The sequence below is a fragment of the Polistes fuscatus genome, unplaced genomic scaffold (assembly GCF_010416935.1).
Source record: "Polistes fuscatus isolate 324 unplaced genomic scaffold, CU_Pfus_HIC Scaffold2, whole genome shotgun sequence".
NCBI lineage: Eukaryota > Metazoa > Arthropoda > Insecta > Hymenoptera > Vespidae > Polistes > Polistes fuscatus.
Window position 1 is genome coordinate 5,568,312 of NW_025113096.1, and position 25,729 is coordinate 5,594,040.

At 39.1% G+C, this 25,729-nt stretch overlaps 2 protein-coding genes across 2 annotated transcripts in view; both read left to right on the forward strand.

The window, feature by feature from the left end:
• LOC122516442 (protein grainyhead) overlaps positions 1-16,902 on the forward strand; it is a 72,180-nt gene extending 55,278 nt beyond the window's left edge. Inside the window, exons 5-15 of the mRNA XM_043634242.1 lie at positions 7,185-7,545; positions 7,626-8,009; positions 9,349-9,608; positions 10,812-10,980; positions 11,996-12,107; positions 12,368-12,462; positions 12,541-12,711; positions 12,816-13,001; positions 13,350-13,802; positions 14,905-14,969; positions 15,734-16,902. Of these exons, the coding sequence (XP_043490177.1) occupies positions 7,185-7,545; positions 7,626-8,009; positions 9,349-9,608; positions 10,812-10,980; positions 11,996-12,107; positions 12,368-12,462; positions 12,541-12,711; positions 12,816-13,001; positions 13,350-13,802; positions 14,905-14,969; positions 15,734-16,016 (2,539 nt within the window). The 3' untranslated portion in view covers positions 16,017-16,902. The remainder of the gene's footprint in view (positions 1-7,184; positions 7,546-7,625; positions 8,010-9,348; positions 9,609-10,811; positions 10,981-11,995; positions 12,108-12,367; positions 12,463-12,540; positions 12,712-12,815; positions 13,002-13,349; positions 13,803-14,904; positions 14,970-15,733) is intronic.
• A 5,502-nt stretch (positions 16,903-22,404) lies between these two features.
• On the forward strand, positions 22,405-25,674 carry LOC122517168 (proclotting enzyme-like). Its single transcript, XM_043635581.1, has 6 exons — positions 22,405-22,588; positions 23,680-23,981; positions 24,294-24,775; positions 24,850-25,124; positions 25,211-25,356; positions 25,455-25,674. Exons 1-6 carry the CDS (start codon positions 22,405-22,407, stop codon positions 25,605-25,607), a joined length of 1,542 nt encoding a protein of 513 aa, XP_043491516.1. The 3' UTR covers positions 25,608-25,674.
• Positions 25,675-25,729: the final 55 nt, after the last annotated feature.

Below are 25,729 nucleotides of genomic sequence, written 5' to 3' on the forward strand. Positions count from 1 at the left end.
CCAATAAATACGCTTATTCTACCGACGAGTTTTCTTACAGGATTGTAAACTACCGTGTTACGATGGTGGTTTACCTGCACGAACGACGGAGAAGGATTCGCTTGAATTTTTGTTCTCGGTTATGCAACACTTTATAGAATTACTTGGAAAAGAGGATTAACGCGAAGAATTAAAAAAGAAACTTTGACGAATGTTATCCTTTAATCGAAGAACCAACAACCGTCAATTTGATTTATGAAATAAGGAAAAAAACAAAAGAGATGCGTGTAAAACATATATACCGTGTGTGTGTGTGTATGTGACTAATTGATGAGATAGAATAAAATTGTTCTAATTAGAGATCGAAACTATTTTTGCAAGCATTTGAACGACTCGGAATGTTTCTCTAACTCTCTCTCTCTCGAGAGAGAGAGAGAGATATTTTAGACTTTTTGTGGAACAGAAGGGGGAGAACCACGAGCATCATAAACATAGGACGAAAGAGGGGAGATAAGTTGAAGTAGACGACTCTTACACAGCCGAGTCACTTAAGGCTCGCCACGGGGTTGTACGATGATGGTGCAAAGCCACGAATCGGCGTACAATTTCACAGCAAGCCGCCGGCCGTAAAGCCGAGCTCCCAGTACTCTCATGATCGCTTGCTTTAATCTAAACGCCCGTGCACATAAGTGACAACCACGATATCCGCCTTCCAAATACAGAGAACGCAGAATTTAACGTCGAGCAAACTCGAGAATAAGCCGGATATTCTTTTTCCTATTTCTTTTCTTCCTTTAATCTATTTATTTATCTATCTATCTATCTATCTATCTATCTATCTATTTCCTTCTGTACTCAACAGCCCGGAGTTCGTTACAGATATCGTCGTGTCGCGAATAATTTTACGAAAAAAACGACTGACGCAAGAAAATAATAATAACAAACACATTATTTCGAATAATAGACACAGTCAATTATCGGATAGAATTATTAAACGCAACGTGTGAAATATACATAAATGCATAATGCGTTTTAACGCGCCTACCCATTCTCGCGACAAACTAAGAAAACAAGAGTTCGTAGATAACGCAATTTATCACGAAGTATATCCGCGTTATATAATTGAACAAGGTTAAAAACATATCAACATTTTATTTGTAAAATCCTAGAATAAAATAATCTGAATATGATAATTGTAAAGGAATAGAATCCGATAACGAATACTATTAACGAATAGAAATTGCATTGAGAACTCGTTGAAACAACATTGAGTAATTATTTCTTGATTAGGAAGGTACCTCCTGACAATCCTTTCTATTCGTCTCTCGGACAGAGTGTGCCATTACATCTGACTGCATATTACGTATTGAGAAACGGAATTTGAGACATTCGAGGGGTAGAGGAGGAGACGGTGATGGAGATGGTGATGGTTATGGTGATAGTGGTGGTGGTGGTGGTGGTGAAGTTACAACGATACGTTTCTTCCGCTGTTCTCGATGTAACACGGCTCGTAAAAAGGAAAGAGAAAGAAAAACTTTTGTGCGGATAAAAATCGTTCGATCCTTACCTTTGACGTACGCATGTCACGTGATACTTACTACACACGGTAAAAGTGTATACGCGCAAACACACAAATGCAAATATACACGCAACTTAACTGGAAGATATCATAAAGCCGAATAATTTGAACATTTAGCGTGTGTCACGCTCGCAGTTTATGAGTTAAATCACGCGATATTTTTTCTTGAAGTAACTTTATCGACGCTCATTAAAACGACTCCTGGGGGAGGACGGGGGAATCTTATCGGGGCTTAATCGGACAAATTGTAACAACTTTCCTGGCACGTAAGGTAACGTACCTTGCGAGAGTGCGAGTGCGTTTAACCTTACGCGAGGAGGAATTTAAACGGGAGGATTTAAAGCGGTGGCAATGGTAGCACAATGGCACTTTTTACGGCCTACTTTCGGAGCGCGAAGAACCGTCGACGAAAAGACCGAGGGCTAAAAGGAGTGCTAAGCATAATGGAACCTGCCTCCGAGTAGAGTCGAGTCTTAAAGGGGGGTCGAGTATCAACTCGGCTCTCGATGACATCGCGGCCTTTTTATTACAACCTTCATTGCCCGCTTATTCTCTTCTACGTAGATCTACAAGAGGCCCGAGAATATGCTCGAGATAAATAAATTATTTTTTATCTTGTACTCTGACCATTAAACCTTTCCTCTCTCTCTCTCTATCTATCTATCTATCTTTTCCTGTAATTTTTCATTCGTCCAATCTAATCGTACCGTATGTAACATCTCGACGAAATGACTTAATTGTACCTCGTCTACCATTTTCGCATACCTGAACTTTGGTAAAGTAATATTTCTAAATATAATTTGTATTACCATATACCATTATTCTTAGACGATACGGAACGAATATTATATTTAAAGTGCAACGTACTGAATATTACCTAGAAAGGAATGATAAACCGAAAAGAATATAAAAATATAGTAGTAGAAGTTAGGGGTTACGGAGGAGGAGGGCGGGGGGCGGGGGGTGTGGAGGTGGGGGGGTTGATCGTTGAATCCATGAAGAGGACCAGTCGTCGTTATTACGCGTTTCGTTTCGTTCCTCAGTTATCTTTACGCGGAGATCTAGTTAGGGACAGAGCGCGCGTGCAGAAGACGTGGCGTGCCTACTCTCCTGGCCTTTGACCCACCTGACGAGTCGGCGAAGCGAAGCGGAGCGGAGGAGAGCCCAGTGTCACGTCGTAAAACGAAACGGGCCTGAATAACCAGAACCAGAACCAGAACCAGAACCAGAACCATCCTTGCCGTTCGCCTTCTGACCACTACAGATAGCGAGCACGACGACGATCAGTACCATGCTCCGTTTTCGCTCTTCGACCTCTGCTTTCAACTCTTTCTCCTTCCCCTCTTGTCTTCTTCTTCTTCTTCTTATTCTTCTTTCTTCTCATTCTTCTCATTCTTCTACTGTGCGTAGTATATGCTCGACACGTAGCACCCGCGCGAGCCAGTCCTCGTTTATTTAAATTTACGATTGTAAAACTTCGTAATGCTTTCACTGAACGAACGTATAACCACCACCATTCAGCTAAATATTTTTCTCTTTTCGTTTTCTTTTTTCTTTTTCCCTTAACTCGACTCGTAGGATTTTGTAATTCTTCCTTTTTCCATTTGTTTTCTACTTGATTGAACTTATTCCGTCGACGTTAACGACTAAACGTTCTCAACCCTGATAAACGTAAAACGTGAAAGAATAACGAACTCTTAGACCTGTACGTTTGACCCGCGCATTTGCATAAGTCACGAACGTAGATAAAAATCATAGTTGACATTTTTAAAAGAGGGGAATAAGTTTTGAAAAAAAAAAGTAAACAAAATGAAAAAATAAAAAGGCCTGGAAAGAAGTCATAACGTAAACGGGACTATAGTGTATATCTTTTTTGGAAATATAAACGGCGGTCAAGAATCCAAACGAAGGATTCTTCCAAGAACGGAATAATATTCCTAGAACAAAAGCGGTATTACGAGAAGAAGCGGAGGAGGAGGAGGAGAATGAGGATGAGGACAAATCGTGAGAAGTGGCAGAAAGTGGTCGGTCACGTTTCGTGCATTTCAATTCGTTCGTGCCGCCGTCAACGAAAAGACGAGAGGCACGTGCTATATGCACAGGTGCTCCTCGCTTACTTTGCGCGCGCGCAAGCATCGCTGCGTGCTCGTAAAGTCACCAAAAAAAGAAAAAAAGAAAAAAAAGTAGAAAAAAAGAATAGAAATGATTCGTAGACATTCGTAAATGAACGGAGACAACAGACAGAATACGATAATGAAGAGCAAGTATGAACGAGTAGGTAAAGAAACAATGATAATCGAGGGAGTGACCGAAACAAGAAGCTGTTAGGATGAACTATATTATTGGGACCAGTCTTTCGAGTTTCACAGTACCTCATCATAACATACGCACACCACATAACACTTCTAACCCTCGTGTAAATATACCGAAATGCACATGTTCGAGCAACATAAGATAGAACTTGATTTCCGGTTTGAGAAATGCCGATTCCGGTTGCGAACGGATCCTACGAAGGTACGACAGAGAGAAAAAGAAAGAAAAAGAGAGAGAGAGAGAGAGAGAGAGAGAGAGAGAGAGAGAGAGAAGAGCCTGTTAGTACCGCAAGCAACGTACCGCAAGCGCCGCAGGTTGCGATCGTGCGTGGAACCAGAGGATGGAGGGAAAAGGGTACACGTATATCCGTGCGTGTCATGACCCTGCCGGCGACCTCACGACCTCGAAGCTTCGCCTATGTGCACGTGTGTTTCTACCTCTCAGCAAGCGGCACAACCTGCCTGCCTATCTTGTCCACTCGTCGACGCTATTCCTCACTATTAACGTACTCTCCAAGTATTTCCCTTGCGATGGACTTACCTCCTGACTCGCGAACTTCTACGAGACACGTATACCTCTCTTCTTCTTTTATTATTCTTAAATTATTCTTTCATATGTAATCAAGATATTTGACAAATACTGCTTCTTATTTCATTTGAATTTTCAGCAGTTTGTATGCTTACCTTCAACCATTGTTACGAACAAGTAAACTCCCCCTAGTACACTACAGGCTAAAAGAAAAGAAACGGAAATACCAGGCCGATTGTCTTACGGTTTTCACTGAGAAGGTGAATTACACGAACGCGTGTAAAACGTACTTATAATATATACGGCGTACGTACGTTAACCTAGTCACATTTTTTATTTGCCATAGACGTACCGAATAACCTCGAGGTACGTACGACCGATGACCTCTCGCGAGTTATACCTAAGATTTTTCCGTTCGTACCTTGCGGAGTCTCTCTCTCTCTCTCTCTCTCTCTCTCTCTCTCTATTTTCTTTTCCCTTCTCTTTTTCTTACCTTTTACTCTTCTGTACTCGCCGTTTCAATTTCTTCAACGTAGCTTTATCCCAACGCAACTACAGCCTCGCGAACGACCATTGCGTTTCACGAATCCCACTTTCTTTTCCCTTTTGGTATCCTCTCCCTATTCGTTTATTCATTCGTTTACAGCTAAGAATATTTTGATATATTTTCCTACGATAAATCCTTCGGATGCTCGTGAACTTCTAACTTTAATAAAAGAAAATTCATTTCTTCGAACGTGTACTTAAGGATTAGCATCGCATTACTCGTACAGCGAAAAGAGTTGCGAGCAGGAACGTAGGATCCATTTCACATAAGCCGAATTCATGAGCTCTCGTTCAATCGTTATTCTACTTCTACTACTACTACTACTACTACTACCACTACTACTATTACTAGTACCTCCGGGCTATGACGGATTTCCTTCATCTCTCCCCTCTTATTGTTAGTTATTCCAAGATATTCTACGTGGAGGAAGAAAAATTCCTCGGGAACACCCGAGGTAGTGTAGTAAGTTCTTTATTCTAAGGTACAAGTGCGTCAGAGATATGGCGTCGACGAGACTCTCTCTCTCTCTTTCTCTCTCTCTCTCTCTTTCTCTCTCTCTCTTTCTCTCTCTCTCTGGTCGTTGGATTTCTCCTTGGTGCTCTCCTCACCTGCGTATGTAGTCCTACCCTTTTCGACGCACAGCCTGCTCGAGATCTCTCGAGGAGGCCAGACGAGTCGGCGAGTGGAACATTCGCAAAGAGATAGAAAGAGAGAGGACAGGGACAGGGATCAGGTATCAAGTGGAAAAAAAGACCCATTGTGCGGAAGCATCTGACCGTAGGGTTGGTTGGTGCCACGGTGTGCTGGTGGTGCCATTGCCGATGGCTATGGCGATGCTGATGGTGATGGTGATGGCGGTGATGGTGGTGTTCGACGAACAGGAGCAAAGAGCGTTTCTTATACCATGGGTTCAAAAGAGAAAGAGAGAGAGATGCTCAGGGAACCTGGCGAAGGTTGCCGCGACACGTTTGCAAGGCCGAAAGAGAGAGAGAGAGAGATAGCGAGTGGAGGGGAGTAGAATGATCTTCCCTGTGAGATGGGACGGAAGAATGAGAAAAAAGAAAGATCTCGCATGCACCGACAGCGTTGGCAGTTTATAAGGGTTCCCTCGTACTCCGTGGATACGTATTATCATGCTAAATATAACATGTTAACTACTTCGCATAATGCCGCGCGAGATTCTTTCTCTCTCTCTCTCTCTCTCTCTTTTTTTCGGTCTCTTCAACGCTAGATTACAGGGAGTCTCGCATTTCTACCGCTTTTCCTTGTTGAAAATTTTATTGCCATTGCTCTTGGCAGATGCGTTGGCAAGGATGCGTTGCAACGTACGGAAAGTACTAAATATAAAAAGATACGTGTTCTCTCTCGTCGAATAAGCTTCGCGGTTTTGTTTAAAAGTTAGAAGAAAAAAAGGATCAACGATAAGGTAGGAATTTGATAAGGGAATGTATAATATAGAGATCGTAGCGCAAATAAAAAAAGAAAAAATAAAGCACATCGAATTGGTGACGATGAACTTGATTCTATCTCACGCGATCGTCCAGTTCTGCTTGCCGTCCTTGTTGTCTGCCGGCCTGTCGCCGTGTCTCCATTCTCGAAGGAGACACATATCGGATGATTGACCTGAAACGACATATCGTCTAATTATATCGTCGAACGAAGGATACCCCATAGTAAGCTCGGAGAGAATTTCTTTGTAACGCTTTAATTGGTTCCGTCGAACGTCGGACAGCGTACGGTTCCCTTGTCATTATGAAATTTTTATCTTATCTAACGTAGACCCAAAAAATAACGATCGATTCGTATCTGCGGTGAAATAATCGATCGATAACGAATGTTACCACGGTGTGTCGATCGATCGAATATTTTTCAGAACAAAACTAGGATCATCCTCGATAGATGTTAGAAATTAATTGGGAAAGAAATAATAAAAAGAGAAAAAGAAAAAGATATTTGAAATGAAACCGGTTCGATACCTTGACTGAAATAGATCCGTGCATAGAGGCAAAGTTATCGTCGATAGGCAAAGAGAAAGAAAATCTTGGCCTCGATATACGCGACTACTCGTATGGGATGGAATTCGATAGGTGCCCTTAGAAAGAGTAGTAGTAGTCGAAGGGTGAGGAAGAGAGAGGGATCCGACGGGATCGATGGCAATTCGCGTCGAACGATGCAAAGAGCGTAACGTCGATTGGACGCGACGAAGTTAAAGGTCGATTCCCCTGTTGACTGTTAAAGGGGTGTGATGGGCCAGAAGCTGCTGGTGCAGGAGGCGCCTGGCTCCGGTTCCAGTTCGACAAATCGCATGGAAGGCGGCGAAGGCGCCGGAGGAGGGGAACTCCATCATTTCCTCCACCAGTACAACCAGCAGTCTCACAGTCCTAGCCAGAGTCTACAGGGTGGGCTTCCTCTTCCACTGAGCCCGCAGTCCCTCCGACACGACGGTTCCTCCAGCACCGGCATTACCGGGGTCAAGAGGGAACCCGAGGATCTCAGTTCCTCTCGCGGAGCTCAACAATCCAGCAAACGTCACAAACAGACGCAACCGGACAGTCCCACGCCGCCGGGAATGTACCATCATCATCAACATCAGCTACAGGTACGCGTACAAAATTCTTTCTCGTTGCTATACAAAGTTATCGTTCGATTAAACACAAAATTGCTTTTTTATTTTTGCAGGTGCAACAATACGGTAGTCCGTACGACCCGTATACCTCGTGCAGTCCAAGATTGCAGTCGACTGCATACACTTCGACGTCCGGAACGAGTGGAGCGAATAACGCGAATGCCAGTGGCATTCATCAGGAAACAACAGCGGTTTACGTAACGGGGGACACTCTTCCACCGCTAGCATCATCAAACTCCTCCTCGTTATCGACGAGCACAGCCTCCTACACGAGATACGAGGTAGTACCCAGTTCTTACGCGACGACGCACGCGATACGTTCCGCGTCGAGCAGCAGCAAAGTTCTCACCGTCGATTTACCGAGTCCTGATTCTGGGATCGGTGCCGACGCTGTTACGCCTAGGCAAGATCATCACGCACCTACGACCCTCCATCAGGTGACTTATTTGATTATTTATTTATCGCTCGTATAAATACAATAGTTTCATCGAAGATGATTCCCTTCATTTTTCCTTCTCGATGTGTTGAAAATAAAAAAGAGACGACAAACGATTCGCGTAAAAAAAAAAAAAAAGAAATAACTTGATAGTATCGTCGATCGTATGATTAATTAATACGCGAATAACCGAGGCTTCGACGGTCAACGCGTAATTGAATTTGCACGACTCGCGTCTGGTAGAAAACGTACATGCGCATTACGTGCACGATAGTTGATAATCATTTTAATCGTTCCGTCATATCGATGTAGGAGAATTCTTGACCGATCTAAAGATAATTCGTCATTCCTACATGGGTATCAGTCATAAGTAATAGTTCACTTCCGGAAGTGTTTAATCGCGCGTTATTTCTACCCGGCCAAGAACTACGCTCCAAGAGAGTAAGTCATTAGCATTACAGTCGACATTACGAATTAGAAAGCACGCGTTCGTTCTGCTTCGCTAACACGGGAGGTACTGAAAACGAAGTTTAAAATGCTCCCGCCATAGGGAGTCGACCACGAGTGACTGCACCTATCCTCGAAACCTATTCAAAAGCTAACAGACCTAAGTATCGCCTTACTATAATGTTTCTGTCCTACATACAACTAACCCACATTTGCGTAATACACTTTTTACTTAAGGAATATTAAATAATAAACGACGTCATCGTCCCTATCAATTATATTATATTTTTCATTTTTAATATTTTTTTGTTACCACGAAAAATCCTTAACTCGACACCTCATTATATTATTCATAATTTATTTCGATAGAATAAAACGCGTAGTTAACGTGCTATCTAAACAATCGTTTAGTAAACGGTAATTGAAAAAGATTGATGAATGGTTTTACCGCTAAATTGAAGATATTAAAACGACGCTTATCTTCTTAGAAGTAAGAATAAATTTGTTATGGGATAAAGACGTAACGCGAAATGGACGCGTTTGGTGAACCAATCTATTAGTCGTTCTCAGTTGTAAACTCGTACGATTTCGTGCGGTCGTCGGTCGATTTTACGAGACCGCACACCGCGCCGTTTTCTTCCTTTTCATCGTTTTCTCTCGCGGTAAAACGAAGCGCAACGATTTATCTCGTAGAAAAGTAAGTACCTAAGTACTTGCCTGTTTATTACGTAGACAAGTACTTTTTCGAGTACTCCGAACTCGTTCTTATTTTTTTTTAATCGATCTTGTTTATTCGATCATCGATTTCTACTACATTTCTTTTATTCACATTTCCTATATCTTTTATTTTGTTTTTTCTTAATCATTAATATCATCCGTTATGTTTCGTACAGTCGTCCTTCGATTACACGGAACTGTGCCCCGGAGGAACGGCAACTGGTTCAGCGGTTGTTCTCGAGAACGGTGCCGTGATACATCACCAACCTCTTCAACTGCAGTTGCAACAGAGCCACGCGCAAGCACAGGTGCAACGTGGTGGTCTCGTCGCGGCAGGTACCACCAATCCTACCACCAATCCGAATCCACCTAGGTCAAGGCCTTGGCACGATTTTGGAAGACAGAACGATGCCGACAAGATACAGATACCAAAGATGTAAGTCTTTCGCATTATTCTTTGTCCTTCCGCAAAGAACTAGGATAGAAAAACAATTCAATTTTGACAGAATTACCATCTTAGTCAATCGATTTGACGCAAATGACAAACATGTATAGAAAACATTCGTTATATTAAAAAGAGAAGTGCCAATAAGTAACTTTCCTAACTCGTTGAAAATACGAGGAAGAAGGAACGTTGCGATCGTTGCTGCCTAAAAAAGGATAAAAGGAAAATAAAAAAAAGAAATTAAAAAAAGAAGGATATAAGGTAAGTCGAAAGGAAGAGAGGTAGTTTGTACCGATCTATGCGTAACACACACACACGCACACAGGAGAGAGAAGTTATAATAAGGTATCTACGGCAAGTAGGCGGCGTGGCAAGCAACAGGAGCAAAGAGCGTGTACGCGTACAGGACGTTCACCCGTCCTGTATCCCGCACTCGGATACAGTAGATACTTGCATAGGTATCAAAGAAGGAGACTCCGAGTCGACTTACTCCATTTATCGTCTCGCTGATAGAGATAACAGAGTCCTGCCTACCGATCTGCCTATCGAGCCAACAAACTCGAACGAGACGAGGAGAAACCCGCACGGTTTTAACAGTTTCATACCCTTTCCTTTATTTTTTTTTTTATTTTTTTTTTATTTTTTAACACCGACGAACTTAACGCGAAAGGACGAAAACGTTTACCCTTCTTTTTTCCCCTCCTCTTCGATTGTCCTCTTCGTTTTTTTTTGTTTTATTTTCGAGGATTAAATTGAGAGAACTCGATTAAAAAGATAACGAGAAAAGGGGGAGGGGGGAAGGAGAAAAAAAAAAGAAAAGAGCCTGTTAACAGGAGAACCACATCGATTTGCATATTTATTGCTTTATTAAGTGTATTTACGTTTACCGAGATAGTCGAGAAAAATCCGTGAGAAGAGAGAGGAGGGACGAGGAGGGGGGAAAGGCGGCTTATGTCGGCGAATAAAGATAAACGGAGAACGAGAGGGAATGTCTTTGCCAATTAGTTACCGACCTCGCGCCGATTTTTTTTTTTAACCACCACTACTACCTTTTTTTTAGTCAGAAGATATTTTCAAGTATAGCAAAATTCGCAGGAGAATGATTCCTTTTCCCCCAAAGGGTACCTTCCTGATATATATATATGTATATGCAATTCAAACATTATATTCATACATTTGTTTTTTATCTTACAGCTTCTCGGCGTACGGTTTCAAATATCATTTGGAGTCTCCCATCAGCACTTCTCAAAGACGCGAGGATGACAGAATAACGTACATCAATAAGGGTCAATTCTATGGTATTTCGCTCGACTATGTACCGGATCCGGACAAACCGCTTCTTAAATCGGGACAAACGGTTAAGGTAAGAATCGTGTGTTCGTCGTAATCTTTGATCTTACGTTGAAAAATGATTTTTTGATTTAGTGAATAATCAGGCGAATAATCACGCACGCACGCACGCAGGCACGCACGCAGGCCAACAGATACGAATGAAATAATACATGTGTAATAAAGTATCATAGGTACTCAGGATAATCAAATCCGATTATCATTGACTCCTACAGCGCAATAGAAAACGCGGCTACGCTTTCTCTCTCTCTCTCTCTCTCTCTCTCTCTCTCTCTCTCTCTCTCTCTATCTACACACCCTCTCCCCCAAAGGTTTTTTCAAAAGAGAATGAGAAGAGCAAAAAGAAGATCGAAGAAGTCGAGCTAGCTCGTTTGTTCTCGCGACTCTAATTGGCAGCCCGGTGCAACCGTTAGCAATTTCCATTCTGATAAAGGTGGCTATTTTTTTCTTTCCTACCCGCCAACGAGTTACGACTTCCTCGTTAATTGCTAATCGAGCTAGCGTCCAAGGCGTGTGGCGACTAGAACGGTATAATACACCTACCTACACACTGTATTCTCCCCACCTTATACTATATTCTACTTTACTCTATACTCCCCCTATGGCTAATAAGAAATCAAGATGTAAGTGCAAGCGTGTAACTCGACTTCTTATTCCCGAGCTATACGTTTCTCGTTTTGTTTTCTCCACTCTCCCTTTTTACCTCTCTCACTCTTTTCCTCTCCTGATCTAGATTTTCTCAGCACACATGTAATTGTTCGTTCGTTCACCCGAAACACGAAAAATCCGATAGCAATGGATTTGCGTTACTCACTCGCCCGTGTTTTCTGTCTGTTGGTGTTTATCGTTTAACTCTCGTATTCGTTTTTTAGTTTTCCTGTTTATATTTTTTTTTCCTTTTTTCTTTTTCCAATGCATTAGAAACGATGCATTAGATCGATCGATTGGAGAGACACTTTCGTTATTATTTATCATGTACGTATAATAATAGTAATCATCATTTTTGTTTTCTATTTTCTTTTGCGTAGAGCGTGGTTATGCTAATGTTCCGGGAAGAAAAGAGTCCCGAAGACGAAATAAAAGCATGGCAATTCTGGCATGGAAGGCAACACTCCGTAAAGCAACGTATTCTCGATGCTGGTAAGTTTCTTCAAAAATTATATCAATTTAAATATAAATTTATTATAATTCGTTTGAAATAAAAGCGTGTTATTTGCGCAAGCTATCAGGAATAGGAAGTATCGATAAGGGGTAAGATCGTGCAAACAGTATTCGTACTAAAAGAAAAACTAGAAGAATAACGCGACAAATGTTCTACAATTTTATAATGCAAACGAAATAATTTATCATTGCAATAATTACATTGGTCATCGTTTAATATATGTTTCACATTATTTCAGACACGAAGAACAGCGTGGGTTTAGTGGGTTGTATAGAAGAAGTCGCGCACAACGCGATTGCTGTTTACTGGAATCCCTTGGAATCTTCAGCGAAGGTATTTCAAAATGAATGCGATCGAACTTTGTTTGATTATTCGATAATGAATATATTTATTTGATTAATTATCTTGCAGATAAATGTAGCCGTGCAGTGTCTGAGTACAGACTTTTCCAGTCAGAAAGGTGTAAAGGGTTTGCCGTTGCATATTCAAGTAGACACGTACGAGGAACCACCACCACACGCTCACACTTACACACCACCTTCGCATCGTGGTTATTGTCAAATCAAAGTTTTTTGCGATAAGGTAATTAAATTATCGTTGGCCCATGATTAAACGTAAATACCACCGTTCGTGACGTAGGAGTCGTCAAAATAAAAATGAAATTTTGTTTGGATGTACTTTTATAGGGTGCGGAAAGGAAGACTCGAGACGAGGAAAGAAGAGCAGCTAAAAGAAAAATAACGGCCACGGGTAGGAAAAAATTAGACGAACTTTATCACTCGGTCACGGAACGTAGCGAATTTTATTCCATGGTAGATCTCCATAAACCACCCGTACTATTTTCACCACCGGCCGAGCATACAATAGACAAGGTATTCCATCAAATCCAACAAATGGGAATTTCTATAATTCTATGAATAATTATACGATAGAGAATCAAATTCAAAGAACATCTGCACCCCCATTCTTCGATCGCGAGTATTGCAAAATTATTAATCAAAGTTTTCATTAAAAAGAACAAATCTTGAAAAAGCGATAAGAAAACAAAACACGCCACGATCCTCTGCTCTCGACCCTTCGCCACGACCCTCCACCAAAAAATATATATATATGTATATATATAAGAGAGAGAGAGAGAGAGAAGAGAGAGAGAGAGAGAGAGATTCGTAGGGAATAATATGTCGCGATAGATAAAAATGTATTTCTTCTTTTGACGACAGTTCTCGACGATGGAATTGTCTAGTTTCTACGGAGGCGGTGGCGGCGGTGGAGGTGGTGACACCGACACCTCGTCGCTCAGTAACGGCGAGGGCGGAGGATTGAAGGCTGGGGGTAGCAGCCCATATCCGTGTGGCAGACCAAGCCTGCCAGCCTTGAAGTTCCACAACCACTTTCCGCCCGACAATCTCAGTAATCTACACGACAAGAAGGACTCCTTATTGATGCAGGTGCAGGAACTGCAAGGTTCGGTGCTCCAGGGTGTACAACAGGCTGGATTAGCTGGTACCGTAGTTTCAAGTGTCGGTAATCGCCTGCACCTGCAACAACAACCATCTCATTTGCGTCCAGCCGATGCCGAGGAACGCGTAATGCTCTACGTTCGTCAGGAATCCGAAGACATTTACACCCCCCTTCATGTAACACCGCCGACCGTTCAAGGACTGCTAAATGCTGTAAGAACCGAGAGATCTTTTCTACACCAATAAACACACGTCACATTTATCTCGACAAAATCCTCCGATATATTATATACAATTTATTATTTATATCCAAATCCACATCTGCTAGCGAGCAATTCTTTATTATTTTTAGATCACGTTTCCCGATGAAATCGAGGATGAACGAACCCTCATATTACACAGAGTATTTCTCTACCTTGACAATTATCACTAACTTATCTATTACGTAAATGCATAAAACGCAAATATAAATGCACATTATACAAACATTACACACGGGGTATTCAGGAAAGATTATTCACCGAATATTATCCATGCATGTTGTTGAACCATCAAGACAAAATAATCAATTCGTTTGCACTGTATCAGTTGCTAATTAATATTAATATTGCGCATGCCTGACTGTTTCCAAAAATCCTATATTAATAATCGCGTGTATTAGACACGCGAAGAAGAAAACAGTAACAACGGTATATGTATATGCTAGATGTGATGCTATCGAACGAAGAAAAATGTTCGACAATGAGACTCTCGTCGAGAAGAACCGTCGTAATGGTGCACGACGAATCTCTCTGTCAGTTGCACTATAACGAATGGGCAATTTTTTTTTATGAAAATTAATCTAAGAAAAAAGTGGAAAACAATTGATATTATTCCGGCCCGGTCGCGGCAATTTTTTCTCTCTCTCTCTCGCTCTCTCTCTCTCTCTCTCTCTCTCTCTCTCGCTCTCTCTCTCTCTCTCTTTCTTCGTTTATACGTTATTACTTCAAACGAGTTTTATCGGTCATATCGGCATCGAGTCTTCCTTGCAATTAGTTGACCGATCATTATACTTTTTCTATTCTTTTTTTTCTGTTCATCTCTTCCTAGGTATTCTGTTTTTTTTAATCTATTTTTTCCCTTGATCACGCGTGCATTGATCTCTCTATCTCTTTGCCTCTTTTTTCTCTATCTTTTTTCTTTCTTTCTTTTTCTTTCTCTTTTTCTTTCTGTTTCATTCTTTCGAAGAAAAGAAAGTGTAACAAAACGAGCACGAAAGAACGAAGATCCGTACCACTGTCAAAATTCTAATATTCTACTTTTTTCTATTTTGCAGATTGAGTCAAAGTACAAAATTGCATCCTCGAGTATTAATAACCTCTATCGCAAAAACACAAAGGGGTAAGTTTAGTAGAGTGTCATCTTTACTTGCATGCACGCGTTACGTAGTGCATGCCATAACGGTGACATTACCTGACTCTCCGGTTTGGTAGTCTTTCTCCTGCTATTACACGCGTTCTCTTCCGAAAAGAAAGATAAAACGAACGATCTACGATATTTGATAAACCTGTTTCCTTAGGATTTTCAAATGCGCTCTCGCAAACTTTGGCATCAAATTTTATAGATATACTACTACTACTACTGCTACTACTACTACTACTAACGCTGCACTCTCTTTCATCTTCCTCTTGTTTCCATTTTCTTCTTATTTTCTTAATTTTTCTTTCTTTTTCTTTTTGATTTGTTTGTTTGTTTTTGATTTAAATCACTGACGCCTACATACACGTTGCTACTGTTACCATATTATTTCGCTTGTCACGCAACAGCTTCGCTATCAACGGCCACGCAATCAACTGCATTATTTTTTTTTGCTTGGCTACATTATCGTACTAACATTTGGCATGTGTTTTAGCCTAGATAGAAAAAAAAACTCACGTGTCACGCCTGTATTCCTATTCTTCCTGAAAATCCCCGTTGTCCCTTCGTTACTATAGTCGTGCGACACAAACGTTTTTTTTTTTATATGTATGATATATCTCCTATTATTAGCGAACCGCGATACTCAGTATATACTTTTTCTGCGGAGAAAAGAAGAAAAAAAAAATTCTTCCAAGAATTGATTGAATCATTCTAGAACGTATTTTTGTTTGATTTGAATGTTTCAGCATTACGGCGAAAATTGATGACGACATGATCAGATTCTACGTGGACGAAGATTTATTCCTTTTGGAAGTGAGTCATTCGAGATTGACCGGAGACCCAGAAAGAAATTCAACAAATCCTGGCTCGCCAAGTGATCCAAACGATCCCGGTGATGCACCCTCGAGTGGTTACGACGTGACACTCATCGAAGTACCCTCGACGCCACCTCCTCTCCCTCATTCACCCCTCTCCAATTCGACCCATGCGCATGCACACGCGCACGTTCATGAAAGTGGAAACACGTGAGGATGGGAACTAAGATGTTGGGACCTCTTAGAACCTTTCGACGTGTAAATAGTAAAACGCGTTAAGCCAATTGCAAAAAGATAATTCAAGTTCTCCGAAGAGTTATCCGAAGAATTATCCGAATAATTATCCAAACAGAGTTATTCGATAATTAGGAGAATGTTAAATCGATCTCTACTTGCGCAAAATATCGAACAAGTTTGAACGTTCGTTTCCTCTAGTTTTGTCGAAATCGAGAATAACAGCTCGATTGTCATATTTTAACCCTTTACGTCAATCGATCGATCAATAATACTTCAAAATCTATCAAAAACGGCTAAATGACATAAAAAAGGGCATAATGAAGCTTCCTGAGAGATGGAAAAAGGTAATAAATTAGAACGATTCATATATAAAACAGTAAATCAATCTTAAACAACAAATATCGTCTATTAATTTCGCATCTAAAAAAAAAAAAAAGAAACTTATGGGACACTCTAATACAGTGCATAAAAAGAAGTTCAACTATCGGTAGCCACAATGGAATTAATGTGGCTGCCTATAGTAGTAGTTCAGAGATATAATGAAATTGTCAATTGATTGTTCAACTTGTTTTTTATAAAGGAAATTTCGTTTTATTATTTTTCCATCTGTCATCTGTACGCCATTTGCTATATGTTACCGACAAAAACGGTAAAGGGTTAATCTTACATATTTTTAGTGTTCTCAATAACTTTACGAACGAGTAAACGAGTTTTATTAAAGACATTTTAATAGAGATAAATTTGTTTCAAATGAGAAACGTGTAGAATTAGTAGAAATATTAGGCCGCTGCATCTCTTCAAGAATTTCTATTTATTTGGAATAGGAGAGGTGCTTACTTGTTTACTCGTTAGAATAAGAAGAAGAAGAAGAAGAAGAAAAGAAAAAGAAGAAGACAGGTATATGTATATGCTGCGATTTATGCGTATCATAAAGAGAAATGGACGAAGTAGAAACGGTTAGATTGTAAGACAATCGTCAGTTTTAGATAATAGAAACATATCATTGTTCACAACGATTGTTAAATGTAAATCAAACAAATTTGATTTAAGTGGAATTGCATCGTATGTTAAGTGTACGCGTATCTGACGTATATTTCTCTATGAAATTCTATTTCCTTCCTTTAATCTTTTCTTTCATTTTTTTTCCTCCTTTAATTCTATCGTATATTCGCGGTTTAGAGCTTAAATTTTGTTTATTTTATACGTCGCAAAATGAGATTTTATAAGAATGGAAGGTGAAGATAAAACAACGAGTCTTCGACCAAATTAATCTTCAATTTGTAAAGAATTTATACCAAACTATTAAGGATATATTATCGGAAAGTTTACTAATTATAAAATAGTCAAAACTTGTGAAATGACGATAATAGAAAACAAACTGAAATAAAAATGCCAATGGGCAGGATACGTTGTGAACGATGGTCTACCAAAATTTGACATTGACGTCCAAAAGAGAGCATAATTAAAATTCACTGGCATCAAAAAGCTCTGATTAGATGTAATTGGAAGAAATTAAAAAAAAGCATATGTCCAGAAATGGACGAGTAAAGGCTAGAAAAGAACAGGAAAAAAAAAGAAAAAAGAATAACGTCATTTTCCAACTTTCAAAATTTCCAACGACTTTTTTAAACAAGAAAGAACTTTTTTGAATAAGAAAAAACTTTCCGATATGTCTAATAATGTTTTTTCCCATCGATACAAAAATTTCAATTAAAAAATCATTAATAAATGACCTTAGATCCTTAAATGATCGTGGATCGCTTAAAATTTGTATTCTATCCATTAATCATACTAAGTAAGAATGTTGACGTTATATTTTATTAATCAAAGTTTTCACCCCACCCCCTCCTCCCCAAAATAATTTTAATCATTGTTGAAGATATTTTATAAACAACAAAGTTTTTAATCTTTCCAATGCTTTATTATACGTTCAAATGACGAACAATCGAAATTCTTCCAAGTCTGAAAACTGTAACAACGTATTATTAATTATGTCACTTTTCGCGCTTACCATTTGCCATTTTGTTTTGCGTATTAATAATCAAATTCAAACGAAGTAACGTATCTAATGAGAATTAATTCGAATTAGATCAATAGACATCGAATGAAATATGGGGAAAAAGAAAAGTAAGAAAGAAATTGTGTTTGCCATCAAACGAAGAAGAGAATATTAAAATGTTATTACCATAAGATCGTCCGTTTGCTTTTTAATGTGTATGCGCGTGTGTGTGTCTATTATGCACATCGCATACGCTCTCTTGTTATTAGTTATAAGTTCGTTATAGATTAGATTAAAAAAAAATATCAACATCACGAGACATTTATATTGTTTTTGCGTTTAATCATACGTATTGTCGATACCGATATCAAAGCAACGATCAAAATACGCTTGTAAAATGCATAATATTATTGAGTACTATATTTTGTTACATTTATCGCTAATAGTATATAGGCTAATATTATTATTATTATTATTATTATTATTATTATTATTATTATTATTATTATTATTGATTCTAATAATTTTAGAGATATACACACAACAATACGTATATTATTATTTTTATACGAGAATGTATAATCATATGGAATGCAAAAATGATCGTCAAACTATTCAAAAGTGAGAAACAATGAATTATAGAAAATGCGCACGTGTGCGAATATATGAGAGTGTGTGTGAGTAGTGTGTGAGTAGTATGCTTGCGTATGAGTAGTATATGATTGAGAAACGATAGATGTGAACCGAAAATGATATAAAAAGAGAACGATTGCGTTAGTATGCGAATATGTCGATGAAGAAGAAGTAGGAAAAAAAATTTTTTTCTTTTAATTATAATTGTTAGCGTTGCTCCATGACATTTTTATAAATAATAATTACATCAAAGCCCTTCTTTAACCCTCCCCGCCCCCCCCCCAAATACAGCCCTCACCACCTTTACCCCCAAGCTCCCTTTCTGCCTGTTGGTCGTTCATTTACGAAAAGAAAAAACCGTTCTAACGCGTCTTTCTTTCGCATACGAACGGCCGTATCGATGAGCCATTTTATTATTATTATTATTATTATTATTATTATTATTATAACTGATAATATTATTATATCATCTCTTTGTAATACTTATAACTATTAATATTATTTCCCTATGTTACGAAGGATAAAGACGTGTTAAAGCTACGATGGGACTACGAATTTGAGAAAATTATATTCAATGGGTTTCGGGGGGCGGGGGGTGTTATAGGGAATTTTTATATTTACATATTTTTATATACAAATTTTCTTAATTATTTGTCCAAAATTCGAAAAATAAATTAACCTAATATTCCGCGTAGTAATTTATTTTAGGAAAAAAAGAAAAGAAATAAATATAAATGGAAAATTAATATTCGTTGTCTCCTCGTAGCTATTTTCTTTTTCTTTTTTATTGATCCGAGCCGAGATCGTAATTAAACGAAGTAAATATGACGATATAAAAGAAGAAAGAAAGAACGAGATAATAATGATGATTCTCAAGGGATGATTTCTGATTAAATTTTGTTATAAGCGTACTTTTATCGCAAAGAATGTTATTTCTTTATCTGTCGCTTAACCAATCGACGGAATATCTAATTTTGAGAATGTACTGTAGAAATGTCGTCGGAAAGAGAGAAAGAGAGAAAGAGAGAGAGAGAGAGAGAGAGAGAGAGAGAGGGAGAGAGAGAGAGAGAGAGAGAAAGTATTGATAACAGAACGATAAAATATAAAGTGGTATCTTTTCTTTCTTCCGTCGCATTGTCTTGCCATCGTGAGATTGTGCCAGAGGTGATATTATATTATTTCGATGTTTATTGCAACAATAAATATTATATTAGTACGTTTTATAAATCTTTTCGAATTTTATTATTCCTCTGTCAATGTTAATATCGATGATATATTCGAGAATTCAAAAGTATAACAACCCAATCATTTCCTCTCCTACAATTTAATAGTCAAATAATTATTTTAAGTTATAGCTCGTTCACAAAACATTAATCCAATTTAATATTTTCAACGTGATTAGACCGAAATTTGTATGATAAAACAAAATAGGTACGGGTTGCCGAATAAGAAGGGTTGTGATTGAAAAAATAAAAAGTGTCAATATATTGATTTGAAATTTCTTTCTCGATATTTATAATCGACGTGTTTAATACTCGAAATGGCAATAACTTAAAATCAAGAGTTATAAAATGAAACGATCGTGTGTGTTGTGTATCCGACTATCACGCCAAAGGATCAGATAAACAGGACTCCACCTAGTCCATCTATTCGTTCCTTTTGTTGTCTTCGTGGAAACCAGTCAGTAAGGAATTCAAAAAAGGAAAATCCAGAGCGCGAAAACCTATAAGGGAAGATAAACAGGAGGTTGGTTGTCTGGTAAATGAAGAAAAGGTATAAGAAGAAGAAGAAACATATAAAGGAAAAGAAAAAAAAAAAGAAAAGAAAAGAAAAGAAAAAAGTAGAGGTCGAAAAGGAATAAAAAAAAATGATGGAGAATACGTCAAGCGAAGAGAAGAAAAAATCGTGTCGACGACTTTGCAGTCAGGGTTCGACGATCGCTTCACGGATGAAGCGACGTGACAAGTCGTTCTGACAGCTATTTTGGCGACAGATCGATCGATCGATCGATCTATCGTTCTAACGGATCCAAAATGGATCGGGATGATCGATAAGAGACGATCGAGCAAGAAGGACCAATCGGGTGATACCCAACTTAATGATACGCACTCGACTTTGATCTATCTTCGTATTTAAAGTGATATTAAAAAGCTTTACATTTATTCATTTATCTTAAATCAACGACGAATATATTCGATTTTTTAATTAGCAGATATGCATAATCTTGTAGTATAACAAAACGAAAAAGTTAAAAGGGTAGATAAATCAAGAGAAGAAGAAGATGATGATGATGATGAAGAAGAAGAAGAAGAAGTAGAAGAAGAAGAAGATGGAAGGAAAGTTCTCTCTTTTTCTCTTTATATCATACACCCGATCGTTCTCTGATCTCGTGGGCTCGGTCTTATTCACGACAATCTGTGCGAGAATCCGCGACCTTGTATGGGGACACTAACCCTAATGTAAATGATTATTTTCTCTAAGCTCTAAGGCTTATCTCTATTCCATTTTGACAACGACAGTTATATACTAACGATTCTCATTCTAAACTTTCCAAATGTTTTTTAACGTTATTTTTATAACATTTTCAATATATTACAAATAAAGGATACCTTGTATTCGTGAAACGTTTAAGCTAAAATGGTTTTTTTTTCTTGATTTTTGTATCTTTATTTATCACCTGAGAGAGGAATGCCCTTTTCTAAGGACCAGGTCCACCGTTGCAAGTGCAACGTACCCCATTCGGATATCTTTAAGCTTCCCAACCGGTTTTCACGTTTCGGGAAAGAATAGCACGAGATTCTGAAGTGGCGCCAGCACGAATTCTTCTACCTAATTTTGTGCACGCACAAGAGAAGCAATTTACATTCGACGACGGAAAATACCTTACATATATATGTGTACATACATGCCAAGCAACTTCGATACATAGTTATAATGTAGAAAACATTTGCCCGAGAACATTGATCTTCGTCAGAGTCCATGCGATCCACACACCATTATGTTACTACACAACTTGATGAATATTTAAACGACACTTTTTCTTTCAACGAAAATTCTATTGACACCTTTTTTTATCATTTTCGATCATTTAAAGTATCCATTAGAAACTCCTCGTAGAATATCATTAATCTATCTAAAAATATATATTGTACCACGACAAATATTTAATATATTCTAAAAGGATGAACACCGATTTGCAATTTACATCTTTTTACTTTCAACGTAATCTCATTTTTCTCGTTAAAGATAAACAAAAGAAAACTTGATTTCTCGAAAGATATAGAAAATAGTTCGAATTGATCATCATTCGAAACACAAACACACCAATGGTGATCCATTATCTTCCGAGGACGTTTAAAAGGATAAAAAAAAAAAAAAAGGTTAGCGAATATGTTTAACCTTAGCGAACCCTTCGCTCGCTTATTCAAAAGGATCCATGTATTTAAAGAAACGCTAAAAGAACAAGAGAAGATCGCGAAATCTTGGATGTGGAACCTGCTGAGACTAGAGAGCAAGTGTGAGCGTAAGTCGATGGAAGGGCGAACCCGTTATAAGCCCCGGGTCCGCGTCTACCCGGCAGGTTGGTAGCTTAACGCCGATCCTGAACCTTCTCTCTTCTACACGACCAAGCGGTTCAGACACGAACGCGAATCCACGCGGCGACGACGACGACGACGACTTTCTTTGTTAACGTGTGTACGTTTCATAATAGATACGCAACAAGATTTCTAGAATGCGACGTAAACGAGGAATAACTGAATTGCTAACAACGTTACTCGTGTTTCTGGGATTCCTAGAAATCACGAGGGTCTCGACCGAAACTACGTCTGACGTTCAATCGGTTCCTAAATCGTCTGTTTCTGATCGTCAGTACAACGAGTTGCATCGAGAAGAGGATGACGCGATCGTTGTCGAAGGTGAGAGCAATCTTATTAACTGTCCTTTTCTTTTTTTTTCTTTTCTTTTTTTTGATCTACGATGTCATTCTCGACGTAACTTGGAAAATAAAACAAGCCACGTTTGAAAGAAAGTCCATCGTTTTTAGTTTAATATAAGACGCGTGTCGAATTTTTGATCTTACGTTGTATCTATGTAAAATAATAACGATTAATGAAATTATCGATCTCGTTGATTGTTGTTTCTCTCGCGCAAGGACAATAATCTTGATCGATGATCGATCGTTATTACGATCGTTCCATAGACGGTAAACGGAAGTCCTCCAAGCGCGCATCAACCTCGTCGTACGTGTACCGCAGTACGACTACCAGGGTCACCGAACTCCACCTTCTCAGATTCTTCGATGGAATTTTATTGCCAACGTACTTGTATAATCGTCCCCAGAAATCTTAGATCGGACGAGGAACACATTGTTCGTCTCGGGGTAAACACACTCGTAAGATGATGTCATCAGATTTCCGATCACATTGTCTACGGTCTACACGATATAACAATACTACATGGATTAACATAACTCACTACTCGATGTTACAGGCTGGCACCAAAGTCGATCGTTAAGAATCAATGGAGAATAATCTAAAAGAACAAGCAAATTTTTGTTGTTGGTAGTTTGTTATCTTTTTAGAATGAAACTCCAGTTTCAGACTCGTAAATACTTTATAAATTGCTCGCAACTAACGTGAACTCGAATATAATCGTTCCGTTCCTACTATACTGTGTATCATTAGAAAATCATTGGTAAAAATACGTGACGAACGGTCTCTGCCTATTACAAAAGGTACGCGATGTGTCATTCTCACCGGACATCGTTAATGCGCCTCGAATACGTGCCGAAGCGTCAAGTGTATATATTCTCGCATACCGCAATTCAGCCTTAGTAAATAAGACAACGTGCAGATACGGTTGAAAATCGAAAAGGATAAATAATACTAAGCGCGTATATTATGCTTGCAAAAATGAAAAATTGAACGTTGGAGAAATCTCTTGGATGATCTCGAGTCATCTATCATTCGAGCTTTGATTAATTATCTTCTTTGGTTTTACGTTGCAGCTGATCCTTCATCTCTGTCAAGAGATGGTCGAAGCATCCTTTGGAGTGGATCCGCGGAACGTGGTAGCTGTCTTACGTCTAAAGGTGAAATTGGACGGTGCACTACATTCAAGGAATGTTATCCCTATTTCAAAATACCTGATCTTGGTGCTCTCGATGGTTGGGTTCTTGGAGTTTACGATACCTGCAGTTTCATTCTTGAGGACGGCCGTACGAGTTTCGGAATTTGTTGCTCCAACTTGAATTCTAACGCTGTTCCCGGCGGGGATAACTGCGACGGTAAAAACGAGGAAACTCCACAGGTGAATCCTTCTTCGTAATCTTTAACGTTTCTTTTCAACCCGAGCTCGTAAAACTTGCTCCAAATCTTATTTCGTTTCTACATCAATTACACGACTGCGAATTCGCGTTCGATGGTGAAGACAATTAAGGCCTGCAGTAGAAAGTTTAAAAATCCTATCATCTACTACCCAACGATAACAATAAGATTTCACAAACGACTTTTTACGATCCGCTTTATTACCTCGTCCTTGAGCATTCCTTCAGGTCCATAACGCGAGCAATTTAGCGAGAATGTTTTCGCCTTCTTAAACAATCGAAGCTAAACATTTTAGATAGAAGATGTTAAAACCAAGGAAAACGGAACGGGAGTGATAGCAAGACCAAAACCGATACTAACAGCCAGTTGGCCACCACCATTACCAACTCATTCACCGGATAACACAATCCCACCTTTGCCCACCCATGCTCCGCCTCCCGAATTGATTTCATCGTCCACTTTGAATCCCTCTACAACGAGTTCAAAGAAACCTGGTGTGCCGACGACGTGGCCAACGAAAAAACCTACTTGGTGGCCAGGTGCTCCGACGATCTCGACAACGAACAAACCAAGCTCGACGACTTTCTCGGCGATAGACTTATCTCAATGCGGAGCAAAGAATGGTAATCAAGATCAAGAACGCATTCTCGGTGGTAAGGATGCTGATCCTGGTGAATGGCCATGGATCGCTGCCCTCTTTAATGCTGGACGTCAATTCTGCGGCGGATCTTTGATCGATAATAAACACATTCTCACAGCTTCTCATTGTGTCGTTAAGTACGTTAAGTTACTTTTGTTCTTCCTTAATATAGAACGTATAGATAAATCATTTATTTTCAATTTATTCTCAGCATGAACTCTTGGGATGTAGCGAGATTAACGGTTCATCTTGGAGATTACAATATCAAGACGAACAGCGAGATACGTCACGTTGAAAGACGCGTTAAACGAGTAGTAAGACACAGAAACTTTAACTCGCGTACTCTTTACAACGACGTAGCCATTCTTACGATGAGCGAGCCGGTCGAATTTACGGAACAGATTCGACCCATTTGCTTGCCAAGTGGCTCGAAGCTTTATACTGGAATGACCGCAACTGTCATCGGTTGGGGCTCCTTGAGAGAAAGTAAGATATTTAAAAAACGCTATATACATGTTAAAAATAAGAAACAACTTCCCTTTTAACTGATATCTGTATTGTTGTTTAACAAGGTGGTCCACAACCAGCAGTACTTCAAGAAGTTTCAATTCCAGTTTGGTCGAATAAAGATTGCAGATTTAAATACGGTTCGGCAGCACCCGGTGGTATTGTCGACAGTTTCTTGTGCGCCGGAAAGGCCGCTAGGGATTCCTGTTCGGTTTGTCAAATATTTCTACTTTTACAATAAAAAGATTTTTACGATAAATGTTCAATGACCACTTCAATAACAATGGTTACAACTTACACATTTTACAGGGTGACAGTGGTGGTCCTTTAATGGTCAATGACGGTCGTTGGACTCAAATAGGTATCGTTAGTTGGGGAATCGGTTGTGGAAAAGGACAGTATCCTGGCGTTTATACAAGAGTAACGCATTTTCTACCTTGGATCTACAAGAATCTTAAATAAGTCACTGATTTTCTATTCCTCTCCCTCTCTCTCTCTCTATTCACATTTCATTTCAATAGTGTAAAATCGTTACAAAAAAATACTAAGCGCATTTTCCACATTTAAACCCAAATAATTTTCAA

Bases quoted from the DNA above. Each gene is read 5' to 3' on its own strand.
- LOC122517168 (XM_043635581.1), top strand. From the start codon at position 22,405: ATGCGACGTAAACGAGGAATAACTGAATTGCTAACAACGTTACTCGTG. The intron at 22,589-23,679 runs GTGAGAGCAATC...TTTACGTTGCAG, and splicing joins TGACGCGATCGTTGTCGAAG to CTGATCCTTCATCTCTGTCA. The intron at 23,982-24,293 runs GTGAATCCTTCT...TAAACATTTTAG, and splicing joins AAAACGAGGAAACTCCACAG to ATAGAAGATGTTAAAACCAA.